This window comes from Rhincodon typus, chromosome 10, assembly GCF_021869965.1.
Source record: "Rhincodon typus isolate 14 chromosome 10, sRhiTyp1.1, whole genome shotgun sequence".
Taxonomy (NCBI): Eukaryota; Metazoa; Chordata; class Chondrichthyes; order Orectolobiformes; family Rhincodontidae; genus Rhincodon; species Rhincodon typus.
The window spans coordinates 74709731-74726741 of NC_063341.1; the positions used below are offsets into that span (position 1 = coordinate 74709731).

The 17011-nt window shown below is 43.9% G+C and overlaps 1 protein-coding gene across 1 annotated transcript in view; it reads left to right on the forward strand.

Annotated features, from left to right (window-relative positions):
* The window catches only part of adgrl2a (adhesion G protein-coupled receptor L2a), a 272885-nt gene extending 269251 nt beyond the window's left edge, over window positions 1-3634 (forward strand). Inside the window, exon 19 of the mRNA XM_048601555.1 lies at window positions 1651-3634. Coding sequence (XP_048457512.1) covers window positions 1651-2444 — 794 coding nt within the window. The 3' untranslated portion in view covers window positions 2445-3634. The remainder of the gene's footprint in view (window positions 1-1650) is intronic.
* The last annotated feature ends 13377 nt before the right edge of the window (window positions 3635-17011 follow it).

Sequence of the window (17011 nt, forward strand, 5' to 3'; positions counted from 1 at the left end):
CCCCCCCCCCCCCCCACACACACACACACACATACACACACACACACACTTTCACTCACATCCGTTTATGGATAACGGGAACAAACACAGAAATTGCCGGAGAAAGTCAGCCAGTCCGGCAGCGTCCGTGGAGAGAGAAATCGAGTTAACATTTCAAATCCAGGATGAATCTCTTCCGAACATCAGCGCTGAAGCAAAGCCGGACCCCAAACCTGAGTTGTTGCAGCATTCTTTGTGTTCGTTTCAGATTTCCAGCATCTGCAGGATTTTGCCTTTATTCCTCTGGATAGCAAGCATCTCCTTTACCTTCCCAGAGCACGGTTACTCTTCCATTTTCTGATGTCTGCCTCAGAAAACGTGTTAGTTGTGACAAAGTATTAGAATGTTAGCTCTCTTTCTCTCTCCACAGACACCCCCGGACCTACTAAGTTTCTCCAGTGCTGTCAGTGTTTGTTTTGGAAAACATCTTCAGTTGTCCACCGGGGACAAGCTCTTAAAGGGTATTGTCTCACAAAAGCCATGGCCTAGCCCCATGACCACTGCTATCTCCTGCCTGACCCCCTTCAGCCTTGTCGCTGTGACTGGAGACTTCCTACTCGCGAAAGTGTGGGTGCAGGGGTAAATGGGAGGAGGCTGATAATGGGTGGGAACTGTCTGCCTCCCCGGCAAGAAAGCTAAGCATCAAGGCCAAGAAGCAGAAACTGAATAGAAAAGACCTCAAACAAAACCAGAAAGTCCTGGGGAAACGCAGCAGGTCTGGCAGCATCTCCGCAGAGAGAGAGAACGAGTCAACATTTCGGGAATAGGGTTCTGAAGAAGTGTCACCGGACCCAAATCGCTAACTCTGCTTTCTCTCTCCAGACGCGCTGAGTTTCTCCAGCTATTTCTGGTTTTGTCTCAGATTTCCAGCATTTTATTCTAAAGAGAAGGCCTAGTTTCTCCTGCAATTGCTGGTTTCTTTTCTCTCTTTTTCTCTCTCTCTCTCTCGAGATGTTTGTGCAATCTTTCTTCCTGCTACAGTGATCATTTCACTTTCTTTTGTACGTCAGCTATCCTTACACCCACTAGCCTGAGCAGACAGACTTGATGTGAAATGCCCCATGTGAGTGAACCCAGCTGATGTCTGTAGTGTTTTCAGATGGTGCTTGTTGTTCTAAAAGGATGACTGTTTGGTGTTTGTTTTGCCAACTGTGTACTTGGTCCATTTCTCCCCACCTCTTGTTCCACCTTGCGACATAATGAAGAAAACCCATAACGTTAGTCTTGCCTGCTGTTGCTGTGTTGATATTATTTAGTTCTGTTTATTTGCGCTTGTTTTGTGAAGGGTGTGTGTTTATCTTGTTCCTCCTCTCCCGGCCCAGATCAGCTTTAATGTATTTCAGGACAAAAGAAATCCACTCTGCTGTGTCCACACACAGACTGGTGTTACAGACAGAATTGATGGTGCTGTGTTTCTGTTCTTCGGTGAGGCTAATGATTGGGTGAAAAGCCAGGATGGGGATCATTCCCGGCTCCTCTTATGCTTTAAATGCTGCTTGGTCCTGAACTACATTAAAAAGAGAGATTTGATTTTTCTTCGGTTTGGAAGGTTTAACCGAAGGGACAACAAGCGCGCTCACTCTGCCACTTGTTTTCTTCTCTTTGTTGCAGGTCATTCACTGAGCAATGGACAGGACACCAGCACGATGGATACTCTACCACTTAATGGGAACTTCAACAACAGCTACTCTATTCGGAACGGGGATTTCTCCAACGACAGCGTGCAGGCGCTGGACTGCGGCTTGAGCCTGGGCGACACGGCTTTCGAGAAGATGATCATCTCCGAACTGGTACACAACAACCTCCGGGGCAGCCACAAGGCCCAGAACCTCGAGCGCAGCCTGCCGACCAAGATGGCCGCCACCGACCGAGGCCTGCCTGCCAAGATGGCCGCCGTCGTCGCCAACAACAACAGCAGCAGCAGCGAGGACGACGCCATCGTGGCCGACGCTTCGTCCCTGGCACGCGGAGACCGGCCCGGCCAGACTCGGCAGCCTGAGCTAGAGGCCCCGCTGATCCCTCAGCGCACCCACTCCCTCCTGTACCACCAGCAGAAGCGCGCCGAGCCTGAGGCCGAGGCAGCTGAGCTTACTGCCAAGGCCCAGGACTCGGTGCAGTCGCCCAACAGAGACTCCCTATACACGAGCATGCCGAACCTGAGGGACTCCCCATATCCACAGAGCAGCCCAGAACCAGAGGAAGATCTGTCGCCCTCCAAGAGGAGCGAGAACGAGGACCTTTACTACAAAAGCATGCCCAACCTCGGTGCTGGGAACCAACTGCAGACATATTATCAAATCAGCAGGGGCAACAGTGACGGATATATTATTCCCATTAACAAGGAAGAAGCTATCCCAGAAGGCGATGTGAGGGAAGGACAGATGCAACTGGTAACTAGTCTTTGAAACATATTCGCTCAAAAAAAACTCAACATTTTAAAAACAAAATCACAGAGATAAGGACCTCTGATAGGTGCCACCCCACGTATCTACCTGAATGGAAAGTGCAGCCACTGTGGTGCTTTTTAGATTGTACAGGAACACAAAGGAAAAAAAAACAGCTGGCTCCTGCAACTCTGTCGCGAAACAGGGAAAGGACTCTCTGGCAACACGGAAGCCATCTTGTTCCGTCACAAACTGAACCAGAAAAGTCACTGGGGGCGCTCTGCGTCCTTGTGCTGATGCTTTGGGAGAACTTCTGGCTATTCCAGTGCAGCTGTTTTTGAACACAGTTGTGTGTGTGTGTGCGCATGTGTGTGTGTGCACATGTGTGTGTGTGTGCGCATGTGTGTGTGTGTGTGTGTGCCTGTGTGTGTGTGTGTGTGTGGGCGCGCGAGTGTGAGTGCGTGTGTGTGTGTATATATAAATATAAATATATATATAGAGTTGCACCTTGCATTCCTCAAGCCCTCCACTTCCTACCCAGTCCAGTGGGTCAGGGAGCCAGCCAACGATGGGAAGACCTTGCAATAGTTGTGTGTAATACCTTAATTGTCCTCCCGAGAGAGGCTTTGTTGAACGCAGAGATGAACTGTGCTTCACTGGCTGCTTTTCTTAAAGGGCCGGTCGTCTCCTCCCTGATTTGTGAATGGAGACCCCCATCCAGCCAATAGCAGCCCAGCCACAGGCCTTACACATCACGTTCATTATTCAGCTGTACAGCTTATCTGTTCTCACTGAGAAAAGGCTAAAGAAAATATATATTTTGTTGTATTGCTATTGTAAAATAAATCGAATACATTGTCAGACCTGAGAATTTTAAACAGAAGAAGTTCGATGAAAATATTGTGTGAAACTCCCGGATTGCACATATGATGAAAAAATGTGTTTCTGTTCTTTCATTTGCGACTTGTCCACCATGCAGATCGAGCCAGAAGCGTTCCCCCCTCTTTTTCTTCTTTTTAAATCCATTGTTCTCGGTTTTTTAAGGGAAAGCCTTTCTTCCTGTTTCCCTGAATTTGCTGTCTGTAACGATTTATTATTTGGCCAAATGAGTTGTGCCCCTTCAGTCTTCGTTGAGTCATTCAAACCAGTTGTGCCAAGTCTGATGAGCGCAATTAAATCAATCTCCATTTATTTTGACTGTAATATACTTGATGGGGTGAGGGGTGGGAGGGGATGGTTGGGGGATTGGTAGATACAGTTTTTTTTTTCGAGCGTGGGGTGGGGAGGTGGGGGTGATGAATGGAACTTTTCTTTTTGAAGTCTCACCAAATCAGTCTGGTCCAGCCAATTTGAAAAGCAGTTTGAATCCCTGGATGATGAGTGTTGCCAGGTTAATGTTGTGACCACAAGAATTTATTTATTTCTCATCGCCTGCGATGCAGGGTTTGTACGATCCCGACACAAATTTGCTTCAAGGTATAATTTCTTTTTCTGTATTTCGTATTAATAACGAGACCCCCCCACCTGCCTAATACCTGATGTAAAGTTTAACACTTCTTTGACAGTAAATAAATGTGAGAATTTTGCAAATAATCGAATTGAGAGAGGCTCTTTTCTCTTTCCCTGCTGTTATGTCGACTAGATTGAATATCGAAGAAGGAAAATCCAGTGAATGATGCATGAGAAGTGGCAACACTGTGGTAATGTTGCTGGGCTAGGCCCCACCCAAGGTAATGTTCTGGGGACAGGAGTTCAGATTCCACCCACAGCAGAGGGTGAAATTTGAATTCAGTGGATAAACTCTGGAATTAACACAATGGATGAAAACCTATCAGATGGGGAAGTTGTTGTTCAAGTGTGCCCGACACGCGATTCTAGATTCACAGCAATGGGGTTGACTCTTACATGCCCTCTGAACTGGCTCGGACAACCAATCATCCAAGCAAACTTGGGATGGGCATCAAAGGCTGGTCCTGCCTACGATACCCGCATCTCATGCAAGGTTAAGAAAATTGCTGCTCAGATTTGTAGACTTCAAAAAGGGGGGGTCAAATGTGCTCACTTACTGGTTTTTCCCTCTGGGTGCGGTGGCTCAGTGTGTAACAGACTGGCTGTGAAATCAGAAGGCCACGGTTTTACAGTCCAGTTCTGGAATCTCGGCTGACACTCCAGTGCAATTCCGAGGGAGTGCCGTGCCGTCAGAGGTGCAATGGTGGACTGAGGCGCTGTATGTCAAGCGCTGTGTACATAACAGATCCCAGGACACCACTTTGAAGAGGTTCTCTGTTGTGTCCAAATGATCCTTTAAACCATTTCACTGAAATAGACCCATCACACATTTGCAGGAGCTTGGTGCTTACACAGCAGCCACTACTTTACAACCATGACTACATTTTGCAAATCCTTCGCTGGTTGCAAAGCACTCTGGGGACAGTCTGCAGACATGAAAGAGACTGTGTTATTAAAGCTAAATCTTTTCTAACATTTAACATTGCCTGCTGTCACGTCCCACAAGCTCTGACTTTGGTTCCTCTTTCAAAAGACCATAATCAAGAGCTGAAATAGAGTTAGACAGGTCTACAGCATGGAAGCAGGCCCTTCGGCCCCACATGCCCATGCCGCCCAGTTTGCCCATGCCTCACAAATAGTTTGGAGTAGGAAGCCATTGCCATGTGGAAGCTGACGTCACTGCCGAGCCCGTTCCCGATTGTCTACACTCTGATGTAGAATGGAAACCATGGCGGAATTTTCTATGTTGCCCTACTGGCTGCTAATTCCATCTGAGGCCCTGACCCTTTCTGTTTTTTTATCAGGAAGAATTTCTCTTAAAACCTGATGAGAATTGGGTGCGTCCTGCAATACACTGAGCGTTGTGGAACAATAAAATGAAGGCTCGGCATGGTTACAATGCACACGTTTGTTAGAAAATATCTTTGCATTTGAAATTCTTCCTAGCCTGGAGATGTTCTCTTAAAAGCGGCATATCCCAGGAAATTAATTTTGGCATTAATTACAAATGGCCCATTGAGCTCAAAATTTTAATTACAGCAGACATCTTGCATTACCATTTAATGCAATTACCATTACATTAAACGGTAGACTATTTCGGGGGATCATTTATTTACAGAGAAAAAGTCAATTTTGGAGTCCAAACGAAAATAATATTCGTAATGAATGTTTCCAGTTTCACAGCCCTTTGCAAATTGGTGCATAATTCCAGGGAAACAGGCCAGATTAATCTGAGGTGAAACTGTGATTAAGAATAATAGATCGGGTGTGTGTTCAGTGTTGGTCTGCATTGGGAGACTTTAACTTGGGTATGGGTTCAGAAATCATGGAGTGGTGAGTGGGAAGGCTGGGTGTAGTGGCCACCAAAGTAAAAGGAAAAATATACCAGGCCTATATGCCCAGGGCAGGGTTGCATCACCTGGCAATGATGGGAAGCCAAATGAAGTCAATAATTAGGCAACTAAGTACAATCTTCCACCCACACAGAGCAAGCCCTATTTGTGTCAGCAATTGTGAGGAATTGGCGCCACAGTGGGAAGTTGGAGTGGCATTGAGTCTAAACTTTTAACAGCAAAAGAAATAAATGACAAGGCTGATATCAACTGCTGGCAAAGACTTTGCCATCGCATGCGATTTGAAGTTTCCGATTGTGTTGGGGTGACTCACTTGGAGGTACTACTGTCAGATACTGATCATTCTTCCATTTCTTCACCCACCCATCAATGTGTTTTAATTATTCATTCGTTGGATGCTGACCAGCATTTATTGAGCATTCCCTAACGGCCCAGAAGTGACTACCACATGGCTGTGGGTCTGGAAACACATAAATGTTTCCTCTCCTGAAGGGCATTGGTGAACCAAATGTTTTTTGTTTGCAACAATTGGTGGTGATAACATTTGCCGTTTAATTCCAGTTATTTTATTGAATTCAAATTCCACTATCTGCCGTGGCGGGATTCGAACCCCAGTCCCCAGCACGTTGCCTGGGATTTCTGAATTGCTGGTCCACTGACATTGCGCCTCCCAGTTTGGGTTTCTTTTGGCAGCAGTTTCACTGCAAACACAGTGAAGGCTGTTAGCCACCCTTGCAATGGGAGTATGCTGATTCAAACTCTTGCCTCCGATGGCTGCCCACCATCACTGAGCGAACAGCTATCTCTCAGGCAGGATTCTCAATTGGCCATAAGGTCAAACTGGAAAGCAGGTTACCACTGCCAAGTGGATTAACCCACCACTGGTCCCAAAAACCAACAAATCTGGAAAGTTTTGCTTCATGTTTGGAAAAGAGTACAAAGACACTGGAGAAGGTGCAAAAGGTAAATGAAATGGATGAGACGTTTCTGACCGGAGGTCTCTGACCAGAGGTATTCCAAAAGGATCAGTGCTGGACCCTCTGTTGTTTGTAATATATATAAATGACTTGGATGAAAATGTAGATGGCCTGATTAATAAGATGACATGAAAATTGGTGGAGTTACGGATATTTAGGAAGATTGTCAAAGGATACAGCAGGATATAGATCAGCTTGGGGGGAGAAATGGCAGATGGAGTTTAGTCCGGATAAGTGTGAGGTGATGCATTTTGGGAGGTCAAATGCAAAAAGAAAGTATTCAGCAAATGGCAAGACCCTCAGGAGCATTGATATACAGAGGGATCTTGGGTGCAAGTCCATAGCTCCCTGAAAGTGGCAACAGAAGTGGATAAGGTGGATATAAAATTGCATACAGCATGCTTGACTTCATTGTTTGGGGCATTGAGTAGGAGAGTTGGAAAGTCACGTTGCAGCTGTATAAAACTCTAGTTCGGCCCTATTTGGAATATTGTATGCTGTTCCGGTCGACACACTATACAAAGGATGTGGAGGCTTTGGAGAGGCTGCAAAAGAGTTTTATCAGGATATTGCTTGGAGTGGAGTGTATTAGCAAAAGCAGAAGTCGGACAAATTTGGATCGTTTTCATTAGAGTGTTGGAGGCTAAGGGCCGATCATAAAAGGAATATATAAAATGATGAGAGGCATGGATAGGGTGGAAATGTCAAATACTCGGGGGCATAGGTTTAAGGTGAGAGAGGGAAAGTTTAAAGGAGATGTGCGAGGCAAGTTTTTTTACAAAGAGGGTGGTAGGTGCCTGGAAGTGGTAGAAGCAGATATGATAGAAAAGTTTAAGAGGCATTTAGACAGACACATGAACAGGCAGGGAATAGAGGGACACGGACTCTATGCTGGCAAATGGGATTAGTCTAGAATGGCATCATGGGCAGCACAGATGTGGTAGGCTGAAGGCTGAGCTCTGCTGCATTTTATTTTATGAGACTGGAACTGAGGAATTGGAACAAATTGAGCAGGTTTTGACTTTCTGAAAAATAGATATGAGGTGACTTGATGAGGATCTTTTAGGCTATTACGGGTTTCAGTTGTCATTATAAGACAGTCACCAGTAAATCCAATAAGAAATTCAGGAGAAACATCTTTACTGATAGATAGAGTGCTTAGAATGTGGCACTTGAACTTGCAAAGATTAGTTTTTTAATCTTGTATGGGATGTGGGCATGACTGGCAAGACCAAAGTTTGTCGCCCATCCCTAATTGCCCTTGAACTTAGTGGCTTGCTAGGTCATGGCAGAGGGCAGTTAGCAGTAGTAATGTCAGTGTCATTTAAACATGCGCTGAGTGTTGGTGATATTGAGGTACCAGCAATAATAACCTTTATCTGTATCATTCAATATGATAAAATGCCTGACGTTGCTGCGTGGGAGCACAATCAGGACAAAGTTGATAGCAAGCCAAAGATTGAGACATTAGGACAAGTTTGGCCAAAATAGTGTCATGGAAATACTACAGTGCGGAAGCAGGCCATTTGGCTCATCAAGTCCACAACAACCTTCCAAAGATCGTCCCACCCAGACCTAACCTCTTGCCTTTCCCTGCATTTCCCATGGCTAATCCACCTAGTCTGCATATCCCTGGGCACAATGGGCAATTTTGCATGGTCAACCCACCTAATCTGCACATCTTTGGACTGTGGGAGGAAACTGCAGCACCTGGGGGAAAGCCACACAGATACAGGGAGAAAATACAAACTTCACACAGACAATTACCCGAGGCTGGAATCAAACCTGGGTCCCTGGTGCTGTGAGGCAGCATTGCTAACCACTGAGACACCATGCCATCCCCCAATATGTTCAGCAGGAAAAGTTTGAGGAGGAAGTTCCAGAGTTTAGAGTCAAAGGCACAGCTGCCAGTGATAGTGCAAAGGAAGGTGGGGGATGTATGAGAGACCTAAACAGAAAGCAGAGATCTAAAGCTGTGGAAAGTTACATTGATGGGGTATTAAGAAAAGAACAGAATTTGCATGCAGAAGTTGAATTGGTGAGGATGGCTGAATTAATCAATTAAATTTGTTTGGGAATTTTCAGGTCAGCCAGCCAGATTTTGGAAAATATGCAAAACGTTCAATATAATGTTTGGACTGCATAATCATTGTGATGACATTTTTAATAAGGAAAGACAAACAATAGATAGTTGCGATAATGAGAGAAACAAGACAGTGGCAGTCTGTTGGGAAAGTTCAAGGAAATCTTTAACTGTAAAATTTACCAACTACAGAATTATCAATTGAGGATCCACAACAAACTTTGACTAGCCTGGTTATGCTTTTTAAGTAATTAAAGGGAACTATACACTAGGAGGGAAAGGACTTCAGTGCCACAACAAATGGGGAAGCAATGGTCTCGTACTATTATCACTGGATTGTTAACGCAGCAACACAAGTAATGTTATGGGGGCCTCGGTTTGAATCCCACCACAGCAGATGATGGAATTTGAATTCAATAGAAAAGAGTCTAATGATGACCATGAACCCATTGTCGATTGTCGGGAAAAATCCATCTGGTTCACTAATGCCCTTTAGGCAAGGAAACTGCCACTTCTTTCCTGGTCTGGCCTACATGTGACTCCAGACCCACAGCAATTCAGTTGACTCCTAACTGCCCTCTGGACAATTATGGATGGGCAATAAATGCTGCCTAGCCAGTGACACCCACAGTCCACGAATGTAAAAAATGCTGATTGTTTCGATGTTTGTTTTAATCTGTACATGTCTGACTCAGTTAATAGTTCACAAAATTGTGGCTTCAAAGCTCAGAAATTTATATCCCCCGCCATAAGTCCGATGCAAGACTGAGGAAATAATGTCAAATGGTGATCGATCGGGGGAGACATTTTGCAAAGGACATATTTGTGTGTTTGGATCATTCTGGTGGATGTCAGTCTAATGAAACACAAACTAATGTGTGTTCAACATGTGCAGGTTAGGGGCATTGGCCATGCTAAATTGCCCATAGTGTCCAGGGATGTGCAGGCTATGTGGATCAGCATGGGAAATGGTGGGTTACAGGGATTGGGTCAGGTTGGAATGCTGTTTGGAAGGCTGGTAGAGCTCAATGGGCTGAATAGCCTGCTTCCACACTTCAGGAATTCCATGGCTCTATGAATTAAGGCGTCCTGGATCAACCCTGTGCAAGCTTAACAACACCGACAATTTATTTATATAGCACATTTTGAGTAATGGAATGTCCCAAGGCACTTCTCTGAATCATTAGAAAGTTGTTGGGGCCAGTTCATTAGATATATTCTAGAGGGAGCTGGACGTGGTCCTTGTGGCTGAAGGGATTAAGGGGTGTCGAGAGAAAGCAGGAGTGGGATGTTGAAATTGCATGATCAGCCACGATCATATTGAGTGGTGGCGCAGGTTCGAAGGGCCAAAAGGCCCACTCCTGCTCCTGTTTTTCTGCGTAAAACTACATATGACATGGAGCCACAGGTCAGTTCAGATGACCAAAATCTTGGTCAAGAACATGGTTCTTAAGAATTGTCTCAAAGGTGGAAAGCAAGGGAGTGAGGCAGAGCGATTTAAGAAGGAAATTGTGCATTTTAAGTGTGTAAAGATGCTGCCACCCGTGCCAAAGCAATTAAAATTACAAATGCTCAAAGGTAATCTGAGCTCGAGGTGGTAGTGGTAGTGGTGTAACGGTAACGTCACTGGCTCAGGAATCCAGTAAACCCAGACTGATACTCTAGGGGCATGGATTTAATCCCTACTACAGCTGGTGAGGTTTAAACTCACTCAGTGAATAAAACTGGAATTACAGATATAAATCTAATCTCAGTTACCATGGTAATTGTAACTATCAATGATTGTTGTAAAAACCCACATGTAGCCTAAATAACAAAGACCAGGAAACTACCATTGATTGTCATAGAATCCCATTTGATTCACTAATGCTCTATGGGGAAGGAAATGCTGGCCTACATGTGACCCAGACCCACAGGAAAAACTCATAGGCAAGTTGAGATGCCCACATTCAGGGACAGAAGAAATGAATGTCATCTGGGATTTATTAGAGAAGGTTAGGAGAAGTGCTTTTTGTGAAAGAAAACAAAAGCTTGCACTCACATAGTGTGTGTGAAGCATTTTGCAAGCAAGAAAGTTATGATCAAAAAATTAGAGGGCATAGGTTTAAAGTGAGAGGGGAAAGATTTAAAAGGAACCTAAAGAACAACTTTTTCACACAGAGGGTAGTGTTTGTATGGAATGTGTTGTAAGAAGAAGTGTTGGAGTCTGGTACGATTACAACATTTAAAAGGCATCTGGAGGGGGATACAAAATAAGAAGGGTTTAGAGAGATATGGGCCAAATGCTGGCATACGGGACTAGATTAATTGAGGATATCTGGTTGACGTGGACAAGTTGGACTGAAGGGCCTGTTTCCATGCTGTGCAACTCTATGACTCTAAACCTCTGGAATGAGGTCACAGAATTGTTACAGTGCTAAAACAGGCCATTTGGCTCATCGAACCTGCACTGACTTGTTAAATGAGCATTGTTACCTAGTGTCCATCTCCTGCTTTATCCCCAAACCGTTGCACATTATCTCTATCCAAATAAGCATACAATGCCCTCTCTGAAGCTGTTATTTCCTAAAGGGCATTTGAACTTAACTTCACAACCCATCGAGTCCAATTTGGGTATGTTTCCGGCAGCTGACCCTGTAGACAAGGCCATAAGACATAGGAGCAGAAATTAGGCCATTCAGCCCATTGAGTCTACTCTGCCCATTCAATCATGGCAGATAAGTTTTTCAACCCCATTCTCCCACTTTCTCCCTGTAACCCTTGATCCCCTTGACAATCAAGAAGCTATCTATTTCCAAGAAAAAAGTAACAAAGTCAATTGAGCAGGAAGTGAGAGATGAGCATTAAAGAGAAAAAGTATTGGAAGTTCAAGGGGAAAGTGAGGAATTGGGATTAGAAGGGGTAGCATTGACAGAACTGGCATTAAGGAGCTACTGTTTTAACATTGTAAGGAGCCCAAATTATTTGCTATGTGATTTAATTGGAATTCAATGGAACACAGATTCCTTTAAGTTTCAGCTCATTTTTAGTGCAGCAACATTATACTTTTTGATTAAATCTTTCAAAAGAGATATAGAAGCAGCAGTGATTTATTGGGCCTTTTGTATTTTGAAAGATGAGTTCAGATTTAGATGATGCATGTTCCTGTGGATGTGGCTGACGGAGCTCTCCTTTTATTATGCAGGAAATATTATCTAAAGCTCCAACTGATTTCTAATGTATTTAAATCAATACTAATGGATTTTGTTGAATGGAGATGATTTGATATATTGGCCAATTTCATTTTACACCAGGGTTCCCAATTAAAAGGATTCAAATGGGACTCATTACAGTGAGGTAGAAGGATACTGCATTTTAATTCCAAATGTCAAATTTCTGTACATGCATGCTGTTTGATTCCAGTTGAAAAATTAGGTTGAAGGATAAAAAAGAAAGAATGCTGTAAGTCTGAAATAAGCATGGAAAGTGTGTGAGAACAGGAACAATTTATTTGACAGAAACTGCATTTATTTAGCCCCTGTTGCAATGTTAGGATGGTTGGGAGTGCTTCAGGTCCAATGAGGTACTTGGACTAAAATAGAACAAAATATCTTTTATTGTCATGTGGACTCAAATACATAAGTAAAGGAGTCCAGTGACAAGTATTACAATGTCACTACTTATGGTGCCATCTTACGTATGAAGTACCCAGGTACAAATCTTAGATACAAAAAGAGAAATAAGAAAGAAAAGTAGTTGAATTACTTTACAGTGATTCACAGAATGAATTAGAAGTAAGACATAGTTAAAAGGATAGACATTATCGTCAGATAAACAAATTACAAGTTATAACAGAGGGAACTACAGTCTGCATGCAGCCTTGTCACACAACTTACAAGGAATGACCAGTCCCTCTGTCTTTTGTGGAGATGCTAGTTCAGAGAATATTGTTAGGCAGGAAATAAATCACCCCCACCTCTCCCCCCGCAGCTGAAATGAATGGCCTAGTGCAGGAAAGTGGGACAAGTGTAGAAAGTAGTGAATTTTTGACAGTTCAAGTTTGATGGGCTAGAGGGCCTATGGTGTGCTGTATGGTTCCATGATTCTATAAAGGATAAACCAGTAAAACAGGTAAGTTGCCTAGCCTGGTCCAACTCATGTCCAAATCTTCAATTTGGAGTCTCCCAGTGCATCCATTTCCAAGTATAAGTGATTTTCTTTTACCTGTTTTGCTCTCTGGGTTGACTTTTGGATTATAGACATCAATCCGTTACCCCCATTAAAGATTGAAAATCCTAAGAATCCAAGCATTACATGTGCATAATGTCAGGAAGAATAGCATAAAAGTCAATTTCGCCAAAAAGTATCATGCTGACTTTCTCTCTGGAGTAGTGCAGACAGTCTTGCTCCCCCAGCTGATCCTCACTCATCCTCCTGCTTTATTTCCCACGAGTGCCCGTCAAATTTCCTTTTGAAAACTTTCATCAACTCTTCCTTCTCTCCCCTCCCTATTGTGGGCAGCGAGCTCCAGGTTATCACCCCTTACCACGTGACAAAGTTCTTCCTCACATTCCTACCACTGCAATTCTTGCCCAGAATCTTCAATCTCCTTGTGCCTAATGGGAAGAGATTTTCTTTGTCCAGTTTTATCTAAACTTCAGAATGGCAGGAATCCAAAGACCCAGATAATGCTCTAAAGGCCTTGGTTCAATTTTAATTTTAAAAACTAAATGTAGAATTCAAAACCATTGGCATTAACAATCCATTTGGCTTGCCAACACGCTCTGAGGAAGGAAATTTGCCATCTTTACCCTGCTCTGGCCTGCATGCAACTCCAGACCCACAGGAAAGTATTTAACTCTTCATTGCCCTCTGAAATAGTCTAGCAAGCCACTCGGTTGTATTAAAAATCTTCAAAAAAGAAAGACACTGGATGGAGTAGCAGGCATTTACCTCTGCACTGAAATCAACAATGGCCAAAACAGCCCAGTGGACCCTGCAAATTCTTACTTACTAACATCTGGGGGGAAAGTGACAAAATGGGAAGAGCTGTCTCACAGACTACTCAAGCAATAGCCTGACATCGTTGTACTCATGGAATGGGACCTTACTGAAAATCACAGATACGACTAGTCCCTTTGCTGGATGTCCTGTCTGATTAGCAGGACAGACCCAGCAGAGGTAGTAGCGCAATGACATATAGTGAGGTAGATATTGCCTTGTGAGTCTTCAGCATTGAGTCTGGACCCCATGTAGTTTCATAGCATCATGTCAGACATGGGCAAGGAAATCTGCTCACTACCACATACCCCCTCGGCGGATGACTAATGGCTCCTCCACTTGGTACACCTCTTAGAGAAAGGATGGAGAGAGCACATCTGAGAAACTGGACTCCCTCCATACTGTGCTGGAGTATCAACTTAAGAGTTTTTTTCTGATAATATCATAGATAATTGGTGCTGGAAATCTGAAACAGATACAAAAATTGCTGGACAAACTCAGCAGGTCTGGTAACATCTGTAGAGAGAGAAATAGAGTTGACATTTTAAGTCTGATCACTCTTTTTCAGAATGTATTCTCTCTCCTCAGATCCTCTGATCTTTTGGGCTTGAGTGGCATTTGAACCCAGAACCATAGAACCGAGAAGTAAAAGTGTTGCCAACTAAGCAGTGCATGAGGTTAAGTGAGATTGAACTTTTCTTATTTCTTTGAAGGGAGAAGTTATCCCATGGAGTGATAGAGATATACAGCACGGAAACAAATCCTTTTGTCCAACTTGTCCATGCTGACCAGATATTCTACATTAAGCTAATCCCATTTGCCAGCATTTGGCCCATATCCCTGTAAATCCTTCCTATTCACATACCCATCCAGATGTCTTTTAAATGTTATAACTGTAGCAGCCCCCACCACTGCCTCTGGCGGCTCGTTCTATACACACACCACCCTCTGTGTGAAAAAGTTGCCCCTTAGGTCCTTTTTAAATCTTTCCCCTCTCACCTTAAACCTATGCCGTCTAGTTTTGGATTCCCACACCCTGGAGAAAAGACCTTGGCTATTCACCCCATCCACACCCCACATGATTTTATAAACCTCTATAAGGTCAGCCCTCAGCCTCCGACGCTCCAGAGAAAATAGCCCCAGCCTATTCGCCTCTCCCTATCGCTCAAACACTCCAATCCTGGCAACATCCTTGTAAATCTTTTCTGAACCCTTTCAAGTTTCACAGCATCCTTCCAAGAGGAGGGAGACCAGAACTGATCTCAATCTGCTTTTGGATCATTGTGGAGGGAGTTGTTGTACCTGAAATACTGTACTTGAATAACAATCCACCTCTGGCTTCTTTGCCTCAGTTACTGCCCTCATTCGTCTGTGAATGCTACAGGAGGGAGGCTATGAAACCCATAGCCACAAAATTACCGGGAGATGATGGTGCCTCATAAATAATAGCAGAATCCATATGTCTGACCACTTGTCAAAACTTGTACACCAGAATAATGGCACATCATTGTTAATGCAATTGTTCATCTCAATCGTGCAAACTCCAATTTTAAGTTCCTGGAAGTATTCAACTTTATGTGAGTTTTATTACTGCTGATGGTGGCTGTACCTGATTAAGCCTGAGAGGGGACACAGGAAAGTGAACAAAGCTGTAGAGAAAGCTGGAGCCTGAGTGAAACATACCAGACTCTTAATGGGTTTGACAGGGTAGATGTGTGAAGGTGATAGCCTAACTCCACAGACACCGGTATTCTGTCAAAAAGTCACCTTTATTTACTTGTGCACAGCATGTGGACTCTGATCAGCCAGCTCAGAGCCAATCCCTGGAGTAGTGAGAATCTCTGAGACTCCTGTTTATATCTGTCAGCCAGGGCTCCCTGATTAGACCAGGGTTAATAGCCCCAGTTAGTGAACTCATACTCATTGAGATTCACCTGGGCCTCATTCCAATCTCCCTTCTGGGAGAGCGTGGGAACAGTGTAGGGCTCAATGTGTAGGGCTGATGGCCTAGTCATATTATCACTGCATATTTAATCCAGAGACCCAGCTAGTATCTGGGAACCTTGGTTCAAATCCTGCCATAGTAGATTGTGAAATTTGAATTCAATCAAAAACTGGAATTAAATATTTTTTTAAAAAATCAACCTGGAGTTAAACCTGGGTCTAATGATGACATGAAACTGTTGGAGAAAAACCCATCTGGTTGACTAATGCCCCTAAGGCAAGGAAATCTGTCATCCTTATCAGGTCTGGCTGACATGTGACTCTGGGCCCACAGCAAAGTGGTTGACTTTTGGGTAATTAGGACTGGGAAATGGATGCTAGCCCAGCCAGCGACACCCACATCCAGTGAATTCGCTTTTTAAAAGGTTAACGTTTAATAGAATAGATGCTGGATGACAGCACGAGGAGGAAAGGAATAGAATGATATGTTGTTGGGGTAAGAAGAGGGGCAATTCAAGGTGGCTTTTGTGGAGTCTAAACACCAGGATGGGCCAAATGGCCTATTTCAGTGCTTTAAGTAATAAACATATTTGAGGAATAAGCTCAGAGAAGTGAAAGATTAGTCAGCATTGTATATTTTATGCCTCAAATCCACACAATAGTGACACTAGTTTCTACATGTGCAACAAATTTGATTCACAGTGCTTTAAAATGTCTGCTATGGTTCAGCATTGGCCACCATAAGACCTTTCGACATAGAAGCAGAAGTAGGCCATTCAATCCATTGAGTCTGCTCCATCATTCAACAAAATCACAATCTGATAATTCTCAACTCCACTTTAACGCACCACCCTGTTCCCTGACCAATATCTCTGCCTCTGGCTTGCTGCAGTGTTCCAGCGAAGCTTAAAGCAAGCTGGAGGAACAATACGTCATTTTCCGCTTGGGGACCCTACAGCCCTCTGGACTCAATATCGAGTTCAATAATTTTAGGGCCTAAACTCTTCCATGTCCCAGCCCCCTACCCCACACACCAGGCCTTGTTACCACATAAAAACCAAAAGAACTGCAGATGCTGTAAATCGGGAACAAAAAGAAAGTTGCTGGAAAAGCTCAGCAGGTCTGGCAGCATCTGTGAAGGAGAAAGCAGAGTTAACGTTTCGGGTCAGGTTCTGAGGAAGTGTCACCGGACCTGAAATGTTAACTCTGTTTTTTCCTTCACAGATGCTGCCAGACCTGCTG